We start from the raw sequence: 20,000 nt of genomic DNA on the forward strand, positions 1-20,000 counted from the left end.
AGATATGGTGATAACAGTAAACCAGTAGGGTGCAATACTATAGACAGTAGATATGGTGATAACAGTAAACCAGTAGGGTGCAATACTATAGACAGAAGATATGGTAGTAACAGTACCGGCAGGAGTGGTGGGGGTGACAGTGGGCGAGGCAGCGGTGGTGGCAGCAGGGGTAACTGGAGTGGTGGGGGCCACGGTCGAACTGATCCTGGTGGAGGAGGAAGCGGAGGACGGGGTGACGGCCGCAGACTGACTACGGGAGCTGTGGTGGGAAGAGCGGAGGAATTATAATGATTGTTATGATGCGTACTGTAAATCGTAGCATAGCTTGTATCTATGTAAATAGTCTACGCTAAAAAAACMATATACTGTACAAAATTTTAATACCTTAACAGTCTATACAGAAAGGACATTTGGTACATTAAACTGTCAAACCAGTCTGAGGAAAAACACCAATTGGCTAATATAACATGCCATTTAACAGATGCTCTAATCCAAAAACGACTTACAGTCAATGTGTGCATACATTTCACGCATGGGTAGCCTCCGGGAATCAAACTAACAATACTGGCGTTGCTATTAGCTATTCTATAAAAACGGGTTGGTCAAAACAAGCATTGTGATTGGTTGAAACACATTCTAAGCTGTGCTAAACAATCCGTTTAGAACGGGAAGGCCTTTGATGCAAAAAAAAAAAAAAAAAAAGGCTACTTTTTTACGGTTCTATTGGATAAATCATCATCCACTGTCTCATCAGCCCAGCCAGACAATTCATTAAGTTGACCTCCACTGTAAAAAAAGCATCTCGACATTATTTCCCCTTGCTTCTAGCCTAGCACTCGGTTTGCAGTGGGGATTTGAATAAAATAACCTCTGATTTTTTTTACCCCCTTTTTCTCCCCAATTTCTTGGTATCCAAATTGGTAGTTACAGTTTTTGGCTCATCGCTGCAACTCCCGTACGGACTCGGGAGAAGCGAAGGTCGAGAGCCGTGCGTCCTCCGAAAGACAACCCAACCAAGCCGCACTGCTTCTTAACGCAGCGCCCACTTAACCCGGAAGCCAGCCGCACCAATGTGTCGGAGGAAACGCCGTACACCTGGTGACCGTGTCAGCGTGCGCTGCGCCCGGCCCGCCACAGGAGTCGCTAGTGTGCGATGGGACATCCTTGTCGACCAAACCCTCCGCTAACCCGGACGACGCTGGGCCAATTGTGCGCCGCCCCATGGGTCTCCCGGCTGGCTGCGACAGAGCCTGGACCCGAACCAGGATTTCTAGCGACACAGCTAGCACTGCGATGCCTTAGACCACTGCACCACTCGGGAGGTCTACCTCTCTGACCTTTGATTTGAATAAACAATACGGTCTAGCTCTCTGACCTTCGCATTTCAAAATTGAAACAATGTTGCGATCTCCACCGCGCACAGAGAATTAACTGTTAGAGCGAGACAGTTAGGACCAGACAGTTAGGACAGACAGGTAAAATCACGCCTCAGCAGATGGTTTTTGTGTATATCCATGAAACAATGTCAATAGAATAACAGGTAAAAAAATGTATTTCATGCAGCTGTTTGCTGTCTCTCCACTTGTCTGACATTATTGTTTTAGCTGTGTAGTTGCTGGCTACGGAGGCAAAGAAACGAAGGACCAGCAGGCGTGGCTGGCTACGCGCCAAAGGAACAGCCGCTTGGCTGGCTACGGAGCAAAAGAAACGAAGACCAGCAGGCGTGCTGGCTTACGCCCAAAGAACAGCCGCTTGCTGCTACGGAACCAAAGGAACGAAGACCAGCAGGCTTGGCTGCTACGGAACCAAAGGAACAGCCGCTTGGCTGGCTAACGGAGCCAAAGAACAGCAGGCTTGGCTGGCTACGGACCAAAGGAACAGCAGGCTTGGCTGGCTACGGAACCAAAGGAACAGCAGGCTTGGCTGGCTAGCGAGCCAAAGGAACAGCAGGCTTGGCTGGCTACGAGCCAATGGAACAGCGCTTGCGCGCTACGGAGCCAAAGGAACAGCAGGCTTGGCTGGCTACGGAACCAAAGGAACAGCAGGCTTGGCTGCTATGGAGCCAAAGAAGACAGACCAGCTCTTTAGCATGCTGTACTGATCTAGGGTACTCTGCTCCGCCTCGACCACAGCCACACTGAAAATCATATCACACGCCCTCCCCTTCTCCCCTGCTAGGGCCCCTTACCTGGAGGATGAAGAGCTGGTAGCAGGGCCTCCACTGCCTAACAGACTGGCCAGACCTGGTCCTGCTAGGGCCCCTAGACCACCAAGTCCTCCCAGACCAGTTGGTCCAATCAGCTGCATCAGCTGTGTATGGCTCATGTTACCCAGGAGGCTTTGCAGGCCACCCTCACCTGGGGGAGGGGGAAGAAAAAAAAGAATAATTCTGAACTTAGAGACGAAACAATTCAAATAAATTGTTATGAATGTTGAGTGGTCTGTGTGTGTCCTACCTCCTAGAGCAGACAGCTCGTGGCTGCTACTCCCTCCACTGCCCAGTGCTCCAGGCATGGGAGGGTTGTTCAGGTACTCATTCACCTTACGGCAATACTCCTCATCCTTGTCTGATTTAGGCTCCTGGTGATCACAGGAATAGAGATCAATATCAAAAGTATTGGCTCTTGGTGACAAGAGAAATGGATAACATTATAAAGAACAAATAAAGTATAAAAAGGGCATGTGAAGTAGAAAAGTTTTTTTCTTGTGTTTTATATCATATTTTAAAAACAGCTGATGAAACGAACACTGTAAAAGTGTGAAAACATAGGATCGGTGTTATATCCTGATGGTTGAAAATACAATCAACACTGGACCTTCTAAAGCAACAGGTTTGCATGGGTGGGAGTTTTCGCTTTCCATGGTGACATCACCATACGTGATGAAAATTGGTTAACAGACCAATAACAAAGAGAGTTCAAAATCTCTCTACCAATAACAAAGAGAGTTCCAAATCTCTCTACCAATAAGAAAAATAGTGCCAAATCTCTCTACCAATAACAGCTAAGTTTCTGTTCTTGCTTGAGAAAGTTATTTGGCTCATTTTTAATATATATTTTTTGCACATTTTAATGGAAATCTATTACAGTAAGATWCTGAATTGTTCCCCAGAAAACATTTAATATTAATATATAAAAAACAGCTGCTTTGGGCCTTTAAGAAAGGGTCTTACATAATCCCATTATTTCCTTGACTGGTCCCAGACCCATTTATGCTGTCTTGCCAAACTCCTATGGTCATTGTCACACATTTGCCAAGACAGTACCAACAGACCTGGGACCACCAGGCTAACTAATCCCCACCCTGTGTGCTATAGTTCCATGTCAAAAGAAATGGTATTATGTTCAAATGTTATGTGTAATGTTAYTTCAACCCTCACCTGCATCCAGAAGAACAGCCTCTTGGATCCAGCCTTGAACTTAAGCACAAACACACGCCCAGTAGTACACTGGCTCACCTTCTTGAACTCACAGTCATCAGGGAAGATGATCAAGTCCTGGAATCAAAAACACCAAGCAAGGATATTATAAAACTTACCGGAAACCATCACATTTATAAAAWAWAWAAWAAWWAAAATAAATTACTGGGTTAATATTATATAAATCGTTAGATTTTCCTCAGTTTATATACTGTTTCGCTACCAGAAACATCATAGCCTGGTACAATAATCTGTTCATACAGTTTTACAAACTCCATTGCTGCCATCTTTGAGCAAACCAAAAATGGGACCAGGCTAGAGACTCTACGCCATCTGATTCAACTTGATCAAAATCCAGCAATCCACTCACATCATCAACGTTTCCAGAGCCCCGGTCCTTCCAGCAGAAGTGGATAAGGGAGTCGTCCGTCTGTTGGACGTACACGCTGCCCTTACGTTTGTCCGGTGTCACTGTGCTACCCTTCATGGTCATCTTACCGGCACGAAACTCCACCAGGTATTTACTGGACGAGCCCCGGGAGCCTGACACCAGGCTGGGGAATAGGGCACCTGAAGACATGATGATCCTCGGGGTTGTTGACAGACACGTAGGCTGGTTGGTTTTACTTCTGAAGTGGGAGGAGACAAGGGATTTTATTTAAATTTTTTCCTTCCCTGACCTAGCAGACAGTTGCACAAGCATGCTTAAAAATGACTATTAACGACATAGTATTGTTCTGCAGTGTCACATGATATAGGACTACTATTGAAAATGTGCTATGTAATTACTTGATTATATACTGAACAAAAATATATAAAAACAACATGCAACAATTGCAACGATTTTACTGAGTTACCAGTTCATATAAAAGGAAATCTGTCAATTGAAATAAATTCATTAGGCCCTAATCTATGGATTTCATATGACTGGGCAAGGGGGCGCAGTCATGGGTGGGCATAGGCCCATCCACTGGGAAGCTAGGCCCAGCCATTCAGAATGAGTTTTTCCCCCACAAAGGGGCTTTATTACAGACATAATTACTCCTCAGTTTCATCAGCTGTCAGGGTGGCTGGTCTCAGACGATCCCGCAGGTGACGAAGCCAGATGTGGAGGTCTTGGGCGGATGTAGTTACACGTGGTCTGTAGTTGTGAGGTCGATTGTACGTACCTACCAAATTCTCTAAAACGACGTTGGAGGCTGGTTATAGCAGAGAATTGAACATTAAATTCTCTGGCAGCAGCTCTGGTAGACATTCCTGTAGTCAGCATGCTGATTGCACACTCCCTCAACTCTTGAGACATCTGTGGCATTGTGTTGTGACACAAAACTGCACATTTTAGTGGCCTTTTATTGTCCCCAGCACAAGGTGCACCTGTGTAATGATCATGCTGTTTAATCAGCTTCTTGATATGCCACACCTGTGGTGAAATCCTGAGTGGTGCAGCAGTCTAAGGCACTGCATCGCAGTGCTAGAGGCATCACTACAGACCCAGGTTCGATCCCAGGCTGTATCACAACTGGCAGTGATCGGGAGTCCCATAAGGCAGCGCACAATTGGCCAGGGTAGGCCGTAATTGTAAAATTAGAATTTGTTCTTAACTGACTTGCCTAGTTAAATTTAAAAAAAATCGAACCTGTCAAGTGGATGGATTATCTTGTCAACGGAGAAATGCTCACTAACAGGGATGTAAACAACTTTGTGCGCAAAATTTGAGAGTTAAAACTCCACGCAAACGTGCGTATGGAACATTTCAGGGATCTTCTATTTCAACTCCTGAAACCAACACTTTACATGTTGCGTTTTTTAAAAAAAAWTGTTCAGCGTAGCTAGCTGGACAATTCAACTGCAGTTTCAAGACGAGGAAAATCAACCAAATAATGTTGTTTGGCTAACTATCAACAAGAAATTCATAGGATGGAAACGTATAATCTAAAAAACATGTAGCTTCCAGGCAAATTAGCTAACGTTTCCTTTTAAATTATAGCATTAGCTAGTTATAAAATGAGTGTCTGGCTGTGTCCTGATACTTGCTAGCTAGTTAGCATAGGCTAAGTAGCTAGCTAACGTTAGCTCATGACAAGGCTAAAACTCAAATCTGAGGACGGGACTAGTTTTTCAAAACCGTAATTCTCAAGAAAAACACATACCGATGTTCCCTCAAATTTAACTGAATAATTAATCTTTCTACATTTCACATTCCGTATACATTTGTATTGAATTACCTGAAGTTTAGCTGGCAACAAAAGTTATTTKTTGTATCAGACTTCCTCGTTGGTCTTCTTCGTGGGGTGGATGAACTGTTTGCTTCTTCTATGGTGACTCTTTCGCAATTCTACCAGTAGAAAACATGTATCATCGCCACCCACTAGAAATGGCAAGCACATTGGTCTCTGGATTTCCTGTGTGGTTTTTATTTTCCTGGATCTCAAACCTAAGGATATACTGCTCAATTTTAAATGTGTGTTGTCCTGTGAGATTTTGTAAACAGAGATTAAAGGCTTCCAACACTGTATAAAAAGTGTATKATGGAAAGTCATACATGACTTAACCATTACAAATAAAGTGTATTACAACGAATGCCACTTGCTTAGATAGACTTTGTCSTCGTTTGCTACACTAGTGTCAAATGTGGGTCACCAAAGACGCGTGACAATAGAACTCTAGGATGGTCATAGTTCTATTTAATTCTACATGTGCATGCCTCTCTGATGGTCTCACAGGCGCCATCGCACTTCTGACACCAATGTCTCATATGCACGGCAAATGAGAAGTAGTTCTCCATAGGAATTAATGGAATTCTACAATATTTCAATCACATTTTTCAAGGACAAAATTACATGTATTTAAGTTATTTTGTAATGGGGACAGTAACAGTAGAACTTTCCAAAAATTATACTTTAAGGAAAAGGTTGTATGTATTTGTTCATGTTTTATTTGTATGTTTAGCTCAAATAATATTTCTTACACAAGCATTTTGCTACATCTGCAATTATATCTGCTAAATATGTGTACGTGACCAATAACATTTTAGTTGATTTAAAAGTATGCATTAAGGTGTCTGGAATAGAATAAACATGTAAAAAAAATAAAAAAAATGTAGACATTAATAAATGCATTTCAATAACATCAAAATTATTTTTTTTACAACGGTGGAGGAGTGCCAAGATGGAGCTTCATAACAGCGCCTCCTGTCAGTCATCTAGTATATATATAAACCATTGTTAGGTAAACTAGTAACAAGCCTACCTAGGCAAGGCTTGTTACGAAACAATGCCAGGTTAGACCTATCAATACAAGTTCCAAAATCTGATGCAGGAACGGGTTCATGTATTTCTCCATCAAAGACTAGCTTTTGGAAATGTTGAAGGATAGATCAGACATGTTTTAGAAAGCTATTGTAAAGTGGGCTTGTGAAAGGGGGAAATACTACTCKATTTTTCTTGATTACATCACTCAGGACGGATTTGCGGAAGAACAGAAAGGACATATGAAAAACAAAATCCCTCGTTTTGTCGAGATCAGAAAATAATTATTTTGTGATCGACAAAACGAGGGAATATTTTGATTTTATTAATATGACTTCTGGACTTCTGTGCGAATTCCCTCATACCTCCCACTTTTCCAACACCCGGGGTGCGTTCAGTTCGATTGAACCTGTGCTACGTTGCGGAACGATTTGTACTGATACACGTTTCCCCAAAACGTTATTCAATGTTCTTGAACAGGGGTGTATCCATTATGCCAATTCTGTTGAAAAATATATCTTAAACGGAAACAAACGGAACGAAGCAAACCCCTCCGTTGTTTTTACATATGGGTCGTTCAGTACAACACTGTTTCCGTTATATGTTTTCGTAATGAACGCAGCCCTGGACGTGGGAGGGATTGACAGCCAGCCAGTACCGCTCTAGTTTAGCTAGTTTACTACGTGCTTTTTTATTGAGTGCTCAACCAAGGAAGCTAGTGTGAACTGTTGCTTGGCATGCGAACAGCATAGATACCTTTCAAAATCGAAAATCCACTGTGCCCAAGTAGCAAAACGGTAAGAAGTGCATTTGATAGCATATTTCGTATCCCCGGGCATGCCTGCTTGCTTCTCCGCCGTCCTTGGATTAGCGAGCTAACGTTAGTGAATGAGTCGTGCCCGGGTGGTGTTAGCTAGCATGCTGGCTGTCACTGCTAACTAGCAACCGCTAACCTAACATGGATGCTGTGTTCCTTTGATGCGGTAGCAAGAGATTATCCGCTTTACGGTTTGTCTTCCGATCTTTATTTTCTAGACAGCGAGTGGGAGATTGCTGGTAGGTTGGTTTTAAATACCAGGCCATGATGAATTGGCTGACGTTAACTGGCTAGTAAGTTTAGCTATATTTTAGCTAACCATTTAACTAGCTAACTTAAACATCTAAAATTTGATATCCAGCTAACGTTAACTAGCTAACATGGACACCCGGCGTGTTGGGTAAATCTGGATTTGCTGTAAATGGGACCGGTGATTATATCTAACTACCTAGCTAGTTAACGTTAGTTGTTGTCGATGTTTGTCACAACAAATGTTTGATCTACTTTTCGTATATAGAACCATATTCCATTCACTGGTCCAAAGAAACACCAAGTCATGTTAAGGTCCCCCTGACCAAAGATTCGTTATGTTCTTTAGCCAGCTAGCTAAGCAAATCAGATCTAGGTTTGATTTAGTTAGCCTTGCTTGGTTGGACTCTTTTCCACGAATCTAGTTCCTGTTAACTAGTTGGCTATTTAACTGATCAGCTGATGCCAGTACTAGCCATGTTAGAATGTCATGCCTTGGCCATTAAGAAGAACAGAACATATATTGAGTTCAGTGAGGCCAACCCATACGTACAGTAAGTCTGTGGGCCGAACGAGCCCATGATTCCACAACACGAGTTACAAAGGATTCTGTTCACTGTAATGGAAATAAGCGACTTCTCATACAGACTGGATGCATGATTTAGTGATGTGGACTGCAACACATAGCATGGATATGCCTATAACTTCCTCCATAAACCTACCCACATTTAGCATCGTGTGCACATTTTTTTAAAGGGAGTTGTTTCATTATGTTGTCATCAAGAAGACAGGCGTCTCTGACAATGGCTGACTAGAGACTATAGAGGATAGCATAAATCAAATGTATGGTTCATTATTGGGCATGTCACACATCCAGGAGCAGAATCCTGCATCCAAAGTGGCGCAGCGTTCCAAGGCACTGAATCTCAGTGCTAAAGGTGTCCCTACAGACCCTGGTTCGATTCCAGGCTCTGTCACAACCGACCGTGATCTGGGTGTCCTATAGGGCGGCGCACAATTGGCCCAGCGTTGTCCGGGTTTGGGTTTGGCTGGGGTAGGCCGTCATTGTAAATAAGAAATTGTTCTCAACTGACTTGCCTAGTTAAGTAAAAAAATATGGCCAACCTTCATTTGAGCTCATTTGAGGGTGTGGATTAGCGACCTAGCTAGTGTCAACAAGTTCATTGTGTGTGTGTATAGGCCTAAAACGTGTGCTATTGACAGTCTTACTGCTTCAGGCAAGCTGTGGGTGGAGCTGACCATTTACTTTCAGGATTTGTTTGAATGTTGTTGACCCAGAAAAATGACTCTCTCAATTAAATAAAATAAAATGTTATTTGTCACATACACATGGTTAGCAGATGTTAATGCGAGTGTAGCGAAATGCTTGTGCTTCTAGTTCCGACAATGCAGTAATAACCAACGAGTAATCTAACCTAACAATTCCACAACTACTACCTTATACACACAAGTGTAAAGGGATAAAGAATATGTACATAAAGATATATGAATAAGTGATGGTATAGAACGGCATAGGCAAGATGCAGTAGATGGTATAGAGTACAGTATATACATTATATTAAGTGGCATTGTTTAAAGTGGCTAGTGATACATTTTTGATCAATTTCCATTATTAAAGTGAGCTGGAGTTAACAGTCTGATGGCCTTGAGATAGAAGCTGTTTTTCAGTCTCTCGGTCCCAGCTTTGATGCACCTGTACTGACCTCGCCTTCTGGATGATAGCGGGGTGAACAGGCAGTGGCTCGGGTTGTTGTTGTCCTTGATGATCTTTATGGCCTTCCTGTGACATCGGGTGGTGTAGGTGTCCTGGAGGGCAGGTAGTTTGCCCCCAGTGATGCGTTGTGCAGACCTCACTACCCTCTGGAGAGCCTTACGGTTGTGGGCGGAGCAGTTGCCGTACCAGGCGGTGATACAGCCCGACAGGATGCTCTCTATTGTGCATCTATAGAAGTTTGTGAGTGTTTTAGGTAACAGGCCGAATTTCTTCAGCCTCCTGAGGTTGAAGAGGCGCTGCTGCGCCTTCTTCACAACGCTGTCTGTGTGGGTGGACCAATTCAGTTTGTCCGTGATGTGTACGCCGAGGTACTTAAAACTTACTACCCTCTCCACTACTGTCCCGTCGATGTGGATTAGGGGGGTGCTCCAGGGGTGCTCCCTCTGCTGTTTCCTGAAGTCCACAATCATCTCCTTTGTTTTGTTGACGTTGAGTGTGAGGTTATTTTCCTGACACCACACTCCGAGGGCCCTCACTTCCTCCCTGTAGGCCGTCTCGTCGTTGTTGGTAATCAAGCTACCACTGTAGTGTTGTCGCAACTTGATGATAGAGTTGGAGGCGTGCATGGCCACGCAGTCGTGGGTGAACAGAGGAGTACAGGAGAGGGCTCACACGCAACCATTGCCCTGGGGCCCAGTGTTGAGGATTAGCGGGTGGATAGTGTGTGTTACTACCTTCACCCCCTGGGGCGGCAGGCCGTCAGGAAGTCCAGTCCACGTGGCATCAGGGCGGGGTCGAGACCCAGGGTCTCGAGCTTTGATGACGAGTTTGGAGGATACTATGGTTTATAGGTAATTACTCTTGTCCAGATGGGTTAGGTTAGTGTGGTTGCGATTGCGTCGTCTGTTGGACCTATTGGGCGGTAAGCAAATTGGAGTGGGTCTAGGGGTCAGGTAGGTGGAGGTGATATGTCCTTGACTAGTCTCTCAAAGCACTTCATGATGACGGAAGTGAGTGCTACGGGCGGTAGTCGGTTTAGCTCAGTTACCTTAGGTTTCTTAAGAAAAGAAGAGAGGTGAGAGGATAACGAGAAGAGAACGAGAAAGTTGGTGGNAAGAAGGAAATAGGACTTGATTGAATATGTCGTAAACACACCAGCAGCTGGTCTGCGCATTTTGCTCTGAGGGACGCCGGCTGGGAATGGCCGTCTGGGCTTGCAGCCTTGCGAGGGTTAAACGTTTAAATGTTTTAGCTCACCTCGCTGCAGTGAAGGAGAGGCCCGCAGGTTTTTGGTAGGGGGCGTGTCAGTGGCACTTGGTATTGTCCTCAAAAGCGGGGCAAAAAAGTTGTTTTAGCCTGTCTGGGAGCAAGACATCTGAGGTCGCTCGCGGGGCCTTGGTTTTCTTTTTGTAATCCGTGATTGACTGGGTAGACCTGCACATACCTTTGTGTGCTGAGCTGTTGATTTCGACTCGATTTGTCTCTGTACTGGAGATGTAGCTGTTTGATTGCCTTGCGGAGAGAATAGCTACAGCTTGTTTTGTATTCGGTCATGCTTCCGGTACCTGCCTGGTTAAAAGCAGTTTGGTCGCCGCGCTTTCAGTTTCACGCGAATGCTGGCCGTGCAATCCACGGTTTCTGGTTTGGGAGATGTTTTTATCGGTTGCTGTGGGTAGCGAATCGTGCAATTGGCACTTCCTAATGAACTGCTCACGCGAGATGAGCATATTCGTGCAATATTGTTGTTGGGACGGCGATGCGGAACATATTCGCATCCGCGTGATGAAGTGCAGTCTTGAAGCGTGGATTAGATTGGGTCGGGACCAGCGTTGAAACAGACCTGAGCGCGGGAGCTTGTTGTTTGAGGTTTTTTGTTTGTAGGCTGGAATCACAAAATGTGAGTCGTGGTCAGCTTTTCGAAAGGGGGGCGGGGGAAGGGCCTTATAAAGGCGTGCGGAAATTAAGTATAGACAATGGTTAGTGTTTTCAGCCCTGGTAGCAACAATCGATATGCTGAAGGAACATTTAGGGAGTTTTTGTTTTTAGATTAGCCTTGTTAAAAAATCCCCAAGCTAGATGAATGCAGCCCTCAGGGTGGTGTGTTTTCCAGTTTACAAAGAGTGCAGATTCAGTTCGTTCAGGGCCATCGATGTTGTCTGCTTGGGGGGGAATGGTATAGCGCTGGTGATTATGAGTTGACGAGAATGTCCGTTGGTAGAATGCGGTCGACATTTGAATTGTGAGGAGGTTTCTAGGAGTCAGGTTGAAGCAGAAAGACTTGAGTTCTTGTGTGTGTTTGTTAATGATGATCACAGCACTTCTCGTTAATCATAAGGCATACCCCGCCGCCCTCTTCTTAACCGGAAAGATGTTTGTTTTGTCGGGCGAAGCATGACGAAACCAGCTGCTGCACTGACTCCGTTAGCGGTCCCTTGAGTTAGGCCATGTTCGTGAAGTTCAGAGCACGTTTGCACATCCCTGATGTCTTCTGGAATGGCTACGCGGCTCGGATTTGCATCGACGTTATTGTCAGAGAGTTGGACATTGGCGGTAGTATGCTCGGGGAGTGGGAGCGGATGTGCCCCCGTCTGCCGAAGGGCCTGACCAAGAGACGCGCACGTTTCCCTTTTACGGCGTCGCACAGGGTCGCAAGGTGGGATGCAGATCCATTGTATGTGTGGAAGGCAAAAGTCCTGGATCCGTTTCGGGAAAGTTCATATTCCCTGTGAGGAAGCGATGGATGAGTTGAGTTAATGGTATATTCAGTAGTGCTCTGACTGTATGTAATGGAAACCTTTAAGATTAGCGCGGGGTACCGATGTAAGAAATACACGTAAAAAAACAGAAATATGCATATTTTCCAAGAACAACAAAGCGAGGCAGGCCATCTCTTTTCGGCGCCGGATAGCTCTTTACTAATATCCTGTGGGAAATACAGAAGTGAGACATCTTTTTTCTGGTGAGTCACCACGTAGACACCATCTACACCATAGACCACATATAAAACACCATATATACACCCCATATATACACCCATATGTACACCAAATCAGTGTACACCATGACACACCATATATACACCATATACACCAAATAGCAGTATACACCATATAACACATATGTACCACATATATACACCTATGTCCAAAAATACAGTGTAACCATATAAACACCGTATATAACCATGATACACACCATATGTACACCAAATACAGTATACACCATAGACACACCATATATACACCATATACACACCATATGTAGCAATCAGTACAAATAAGCACGATATGTAACCAAATACAGTATACACCATATACACACCATATGTACACAAATAGCAGTATACACATAGACACACCATATATACACACCATATGTACACCAATACAGTATACACCATAGACACACATAATGTACACAAATACAGTGTAACACCATAGATACACCATATGTACGCACAAAATCAGTACCCCATAGACACACCATATATACACACTAGACTCACCATATGTACAGCCATATAGAGTTACACCATATAAAGTACACATTATATACACACCATTTTTTTATTTTTTTATTTCACTTTATTTAACCAGGTAGGCAAATGAGAACACGTTCTCATTTACAATTGCGACCTGGCAAGATAAAGCAAAGCAGTTCGATAATACAACAACACATAGTTACACATGGGTAAAACAAACATACAGTCAATAATACAGTGAAAAATAAGTCTATATACAATGTGAGCAAGTGAGGTGAGATAAGGGAGGTGAAGGCAAACAAATATATATAGAAAATAAATAAAAATATAAAAGGCATGGTGGCGAAGTAATACAATATAGGCAATAAGAAAACACTGGAATGGTTGGTTTGCAGTGGAAGAAAGTGCAAAGTAGAGATAGAGATAATGGGGTGGCAAAGGAGAAAAATAAATAAATGAATACAGTAAGGTAAAGAGGTAGTTGTTTGGGCTAAATTATAGATGGGCTTATGTACAGGTGCAGTAATCTATGAGCTGCTGCTGACAGCTGGTGCTTAAAGCTAGTGAGGGAGATAAGTGTTTCCAGTTTCAGAGATTTTTGTAGTTTGTTCCAGTCATTGGCAGCAGAGAATGGAAGGAGAGGCGGCCAAAGGAGGAATTGGTTTTGGGGGTGACAGGAGAGATATACCTGCTGGGCGCGTGCTACAGGTAGGTGCTGTATGGTGACGCAGCGAGCTGAGTATAGAGGGGGACTTTACCTGCAGGGTCTTGTAGATGACTGGAGGCAGTGGGTTGGCGACGAGTATGAAGCGAAGGCCAGCCAACGAGAGTGTACAGGTCGCAGTGGTGGTAGTGTAAGGGGCTTTGGTGACAAAACGGATGGCACTGTGRTAGACTGCATCCAATTTATTGAGTAGGGTATTGGAGGCTATTTTGTAAATGACATCACCGAAGTCGAGGATTGGTAGGATGGTCAGTTTTACAAGGGTATGTTTGGCAGCATGAGTGAAGGATGCTTTGTTGCGGAATAGGAAGCCAATTCTAGATTTAACTTTGGATTGGAGATGTTTGATGTGAGTCTGGAAGGAGAGTTTACAGTCTAACCAGACACCTAGGTATTTGTAGTTGTCCACATATTCTAAGTCAAAGCCGTCTAGTGTAGTGATGTTGGACAGGCGGGCAGGTGCAGGCAGCGATCGACACACCATATTTACACCATATATACACCATATACAATTTACACCATATATACAGTGCATTTGGAATGTATTCAGACCCCTTAACTTTTTCCACATTTTGTTACGTTACAGCCTTATTCTAAAATATATTAAATCGTTTTCCCCTCATCAATCTACACACAATACCCCATAATGACAAAGCAAAAACAAAGATATTCAAAATAAAAAATAAAAGGTCACATTTACATAAGTATTCAGACCCTTTACTCAGCACCTTTGGCAGCGATTACAGCCTCGAGTCTTCTTGGGTATGATGCTACAAGCTTGGCACACCTGTATCTTCTCTGCAGATCCTCTCAAGCTCTGTCAGGTTGGATGGGGAGCATCGCTGCACAGCTTTTTTCTGGTGTCWCSGGAGATTTTWGATCAGGTTCGAGTCCGGGCTCTGGCCGTGCCAGAGCTCCTGAGTTGTCTTGGCTGTGTGCTTAGGGTCGTTGTCCTGTTGGAAGGTGAACCTTCACCCTAGTCTGAGGTCCTGAGCACTTTGGAGCAGGTTTTCATCATAGATCTCTCTGTACTTTGCTCCATTCATCTTTCCCTCCATCCTGACTAGTCTCCCAGTCGATGCCGCTGAAAAACATCCACAAAGCGTGATGCTGGCACCACCCTGCTAGACCGTAGGGGTGGTGCTTGGTTTCAATAGGCCAGAGAATCTTGTTTAGACAGACAGGTCGGTGCATTTAACATGTCAGTACCTCTCATAAATACAAGTAGTGATGAATTCAAGCTCTCCTCCACTTTGAGCCAGGAGAGATTGACATGCATATTATTAATATTAGCTCTCTGTGTACATCCAAGGGCCAGCCGTGCTGCCCTGTTCTGAGCCAAATGCAATTTGCCTAAGTCCTTTTTTGTGGCACCTGACCGTACGACTGAACAGTAGTCTAGGTGCGACAAAACTAGGGCCTGCCTTGTTGATAGTGTTGTTAAGAAGGTAGAAACTAGGGCCTGTAGGACCTGCCTTGTTGATAGTTTAAGAAGGTAGAAACTAGGGCCTGTAGGACCTGCCTTGTTGATAGTGTTGGTAAGAAGGCAGAGCATCGCTTTATTATGGACAGACTTCTCCCCATCTTAGCTACTACTGTATCAATATGTTTTGACCATGACAGTTTACAATCCAAGGTTACTCCAAGCAGGTTTGTCATCTCAACTTACTCAATTTCACATTATTAATTACAAGATTTAGTTGAGGTTTAGGGTTTAGTGAATGATTTGTTCCAAATATAATGCTTTTAGTTTTAGAAGTATTTGGACTAACTTATTCCTTGCACCCACTCTGAAACTAACTACAGCTCTTGGTTAAGTGTTGCAGTCTTTCAGTCGCTGTAGTAGCTGACATGTATAGTGTTGAGTCATCCGTATATATAGACACTCTGGCTTTACTCAAAGCCAGTGGCATGTCATTAGTAAAATTGTCACAATCTTTCGAGAACTTGAAAAAACATTTTTTAGTTTTGACCATATGAAATCAGTAAGGGCTTCCTGCACAACCACAAAATGGGACTGTAGCCTTGTTACAGCCAGGTCAGCAGGGGGGGTAATGGACTGTAGCCTTGTTACAGTCAGGTCAGCAGGGGGGGGGTGGGGGTTAATGGGACTGTAGCCTTGTTACAGCGGGTCAGCAGGAGGGTAATGGAACTGTAGCTTTGTTACAGCCAGGTCAGCAGGGGGGGGGGGGGGGGGGGGGAGGGGGGTGGGGGGGGGTAATGGAACTGTAGCCTTGTAGAAAGTTGACCCGATTAGGTTCAACTGCTAAATCAATCCTGCAAATAAATGCTCCGTCTGGGACACTGGGGTAGGCTGCCTAACAGRCAACCCCTTCTTTGGGCAATATTTGTGAATAACCTGCCCAAGGCAGACCTCTYTCTAATTGTTAAGAGCGGTATTTTAGGTTTTTATTTTATTTGTGTTGATAATTTGTCCAGGCAGCCACAGCCCCACTCCAGGCCAGGCAGTTCAAYCAACCAGAGCAAASAAATGCACCAATCAGACCACACAAGGTCCCCAGATGAACGGTCTGGTGAGAGGGACAACCTGAATCAACTCCAACACAGCAAATGATAGATAAACATCTTGTTAATCTACCCATCGTGTMCGATTTCAAAAAGGCTTTACAGCGAAAGYACAACATATGATTATGTTAGTTCAGAGCCAAGTCAAAAAAACACACAGMCATTTTCCAGCCAAAGATAGGAGTCACAAATAGAGATAAAATCTCTCGTGATCRCGCATCATGAGCCCGAGGCTCTCTGACAGACCACTCAGTAAAATAGCYCCTATGAGCCCCTCCTTTATAGTAGAATCCTAAAACCAGTATCTAAAGACGGTGACATCTAGTGGAAGCCCTAGGAAGTGYATGCACATCCATAACTAACAGGGATTTCAATAGGCACTGTTTTGWAAATCGATTTCTCACTTCCTGTTTGGATTTCTTCTCAGGTTTTTGTCTGCCATATGAGCTCTGTTATACTCACAGACATCATTCAAATCGTTTTAGAAACTTCAGAGTGTTTTCTATCCAATACTAATAAATATGCATAATATGCATAATATGCATATATTATCATCTGGGACAGAGTGGGAGCCAGTTCAGTTTGGGCACGCAATTCATCCAAAAGTGAAAATGCTGCCCCCTATCCCTAAAAAGTTAACATAAATAATCAATAATATTTCAACCGGACTATTCAATACAATAGAGACAGAAAATGTTGAGCTACCACTTTTGCGCGCAAGAACTAATCAAAGGATATCTGGCTATCCACTGACGCGATTTGATAAATCTCGCTMATTTTTCAGAATAAAAGCTTGAAACTATGTCTAAAGTCTGTTCACACCCTGAGGAAGCCATTGGAAAAGGAATSCGGTTGATATCCCTTTAAATGAAGGAAAAGCAGGCAATATTTTGACAGTTTTGGAAACTTTAGTGTTTTCTATCCTAAACTGTCAACTATATGCATATTCTAGCATCTGGGCCTGAGAAATAGGCAGCTTACATTGGGAACGTTATTTTTCCAAACAAAAAAATACTGCCCTCTAGCTTCAAGAGGTAACACAGTTCCACCTCAGACACCACCAAAACAACCACTATGTGGATGTCAACTAAAGCGGACGTGATTGAATAGAGCACAAAGTGAGGGAGATCGTGCATGTGTGTATACATGCATGTGATAATGACCTGTATCACCTGTCGTGGCCGGTGTAGCAGGTACAGGAGCAGACGACTGCAGCTGTGAGGACTGTGGTTGAGCTAATAGGGTGTAAGATCTAAAAGAGAGGAACAATGTTCTTAAGTTAAAATAATTATACAACAAAACAGAGTGAGTGATTGTGTGAGTGTTTATACGTGTGTGTGTGATAATTACCTGGACCACAACACACTGCTTCAGGTCTACAAGCTTCTGGAAGTTCCAGCGTGCCACTCCAGGCCTGGAACAGCTTGGTGGAAAGATGGTTACCTGTCACCCACTCCAGGTCTGGAACAGCTTGGTGGAAAGATGGTTACCTGTCACCCACTCCAGTCTGGAACAGCTTGGTGGAAAGTGGTTACCTGTCACCCACTCCAGGCTTGGAACAGCTTGGTGGAAAGATGGTTACCGTTCACCCAACTCCCAGGTCTGGAACAGCTTGGTGGAAAGACAGTTACCTGTCACCCACTCCAGGTCTGGAACAGCTTGGTGGAAAGACAGTTACCGGTCACCCAGGTCTGAAATATGGGCACAAAATAATTTTAATGACAAAGCCTTGACTACACACCAACCTAAACAGAACAGACTATGGGAGGAGCACAGTACTACATAGAGCCATGACTACATGGAACTCTATTCCACATCAAGTAACTCACGCAAGCGGTAAAATTAGACTTAAAAAACAGATAACAATTCACCTTATGGAACAGCGGGGACTGTGAAGAGACACATGCATACACACAATAACATACACACTGTACACATAACACACTGTACACACAATAACATACTGTACACTGCACTGTACACACACAAACAAGGATTTTGTGTTGTAAATATGTGGTAGTAGAGTAGTGGGCTGAGGGCACACACTTAATGCGTTATAAATGTATTGTAATGTTTTTAAAATTGTATAACTGCCTTCATTTTGCTGGACCCAAAGAGGATTAACTGCTGTCTTGGCAGCAGCTAATGGGGATCCATAATAAATACAATACAACAAATGAATTAAGTTTGTGTGTGTGTCAGTGATTAGCTCTGGAAAAATGACTATCAACAGTGTCCAGTAAAAAGGACATCAAAGGACATGTATTACTGAATGACATGAGCTCTAGGACCATGCCTCAGGACTGCCTGGCCTGACGACTCCTGGCTGTCCCTGTCTYCAGTCCACCTGGTCGCGCTGCTGATCCAGTCTCTSCTGTTTCTGTCTGCAGCTATGGAACCCTGACCTGCTCAAGGCTCACCAGAGGTACTACCTTGTCCCAGACCCGCTGTTTGATCCTGTCTCTCTCTACCGGACCTACTGTCTCAACCTCTAAACGCTCAGCTATGAAGAGACAACTGGCATTTACTCCTGAGGTGCTGAACTAATGCACCCTCTGTAAACCTCTATTATCTGACACTGCTGGTCATCTGTCTAAATTTTTATAATCTCCACCAGCACAGCCAGAAGAGGACTGGCCACCCCTCAGAGCCTTGTTCCTCTCTAGGTTTCTTCCTAGGTTCCTGCCTTTCTAGGGAGTTTTTCCTAGCCACTGTGCTTCTACGTCTGCATTGCTTGCTCTTTGGGGTTTAAGGCTGGGTATCTGTATAAGCACTTTGTGACAACTGCTGATGTAAAAGGGGCTTTATATAATACATGTGATGGATTGCTTGTATATGTTTCTATTCATGTCAGTAACTCTAAATATGACATTGAGTTGTGTTACATTTCCTCAATAGGAAGTTGTACCTTAAGCCAACACGTCCCGGGTCAGCTCTACTGACAAGGCTACGTTGTTATTATTTAGTAATGTTGTACTGTAGCCTACTGCACCCCATATCAACCAACTACTAGCTGGTCACAAGGCTACGTTGTTATCATTTAGTAATGTTGTACTGTAACCTACTGCACCCCATATCAACCAACTACTAGCTGGTCACAAGCTACGTTGTTATCATTAGTAATGTTTAGCTGTAGCCTACTGCGCACCCCATATCAACGAACTACTAGCTGTCACAAGACTACGTTGTTATCATTTAGTAATGTTTACTGTAGCCTACTGCACCCCATATCAACCAACTACTAGCTGGTCACAAGGCTACGTTGCTATCATTTAGTAATGTTGTACTGTAGCCACTGCACCCCAATCAACCAACTACTAGCTGGTCACAAGGCTACGTTGTTATCATTTAGTAATGTTGTACTGTAACCTACTGCACCCATATCAACCAACTACTAGCTGGTCACAAGGCTACGTTGTTATCATTTAGTAATGTTGTACTGTAACCTACTGCACCCATATCAACCAACTACTAGCTGGTCACAAGGCTACGTTGTTATCATTAGTAATGTTGTACTAACCTACTGCACCCCATATCAACCAACTACTAGCTGGTCACAAGGCTACGTTGTTATCATTTAGTAATGATTTAGCCTACTGCACCCCATATCAACGAACTACTAGCTGGTCACAAGACTACGTTGTTATCATTTAGTAATGTTGTACTGTAACCTACTACACCCCATATCAACCAACTACTAGCTGGTCACAAGACTACGTTGTTTCATTAGTAATGTTGTACTGTAGCCTACTGCACCCCATATCAACCAACTACTAGCTGGTCACAAGACTACGTGTTATCA

The 20,000-nt window shown here is 43.7% G+C and overlaps 1 protein-coding gene and 1 long non-coding RNA gene across 2 annotated transcripts in view; both read right to left on the reverse strand.

The window, feature by feature from the left end:
* LOC112076824 (proteasomal ubiquitin receptor ADRM1) overlaps positions 1–5,755 on the reverse strand; it is a 9,068-nt gene extending 3,313 nt beyond the window's left edge. Inside the window, exons 1-6 of the mRNA XM_024143493.2 lie at positions 5,644–5,755; positions 3,789–4,047; positions 3,380–3,496; positions 2,457–2,580; positions 2,189–2,357; positions 117–259 (exon numbers count right to left, since the gene is read on the reverse strand). Of these exons, the coding sequence (XP_023999261.1) occupies positions 117–259; positions 2,189–2,357; positions 2,457–2,580; positions 3,380–3,496; positions 3,789–3,998 (763 nt within the window). The 5' untranslated portion in view covers positions 3,999–4,047; positions 5,644–5,755. The remainder of the gene's footprint in view (positions 1–116; positions 260–2,188; positions 2,358–2,456; positions 2,581–3,379; positions 3,497–3,788; positions 4,048–5,643) is intronic.
* Positions 5,756–13,848: 8,093 nt separating this feature from the next.
* Positions 13,849–17,877, reverse strand: LOC139026184 (uncharacterized). The gene is made up of 3 exons (XR_011477924.1): positions 17,793–17,877; positions 17,371–17,698; positions 13,849–14,756 (listed from the first exon to the last, which is right to left on the reverse strand). It is a non-coding gene; the product is annotated as an uncharacterized lncRNA (long non-coding RNA).
* Between the last annotated feature and the right edge of the window lie 2,123 nt (positions 17,878–20,000).

Source organism: Salvelinus sp. IW2-2015, unplaced genomic scaffold (assembly GCF_002910315.2).
Source record: "Salvelinus sp. IW2-2015 unplaced genomic scaffold, ASM291031v2 Un_scaffold4069, whole genome shotgun sequence".
Classification (NCBI taxonomy): domain Eukaryota; kingdom Metazoa; phylum Chordata; class Actinopteri; order Salmoniformes; family Salmonidae; genus Salvelinus; species Salvelinus sp. IW2-2015.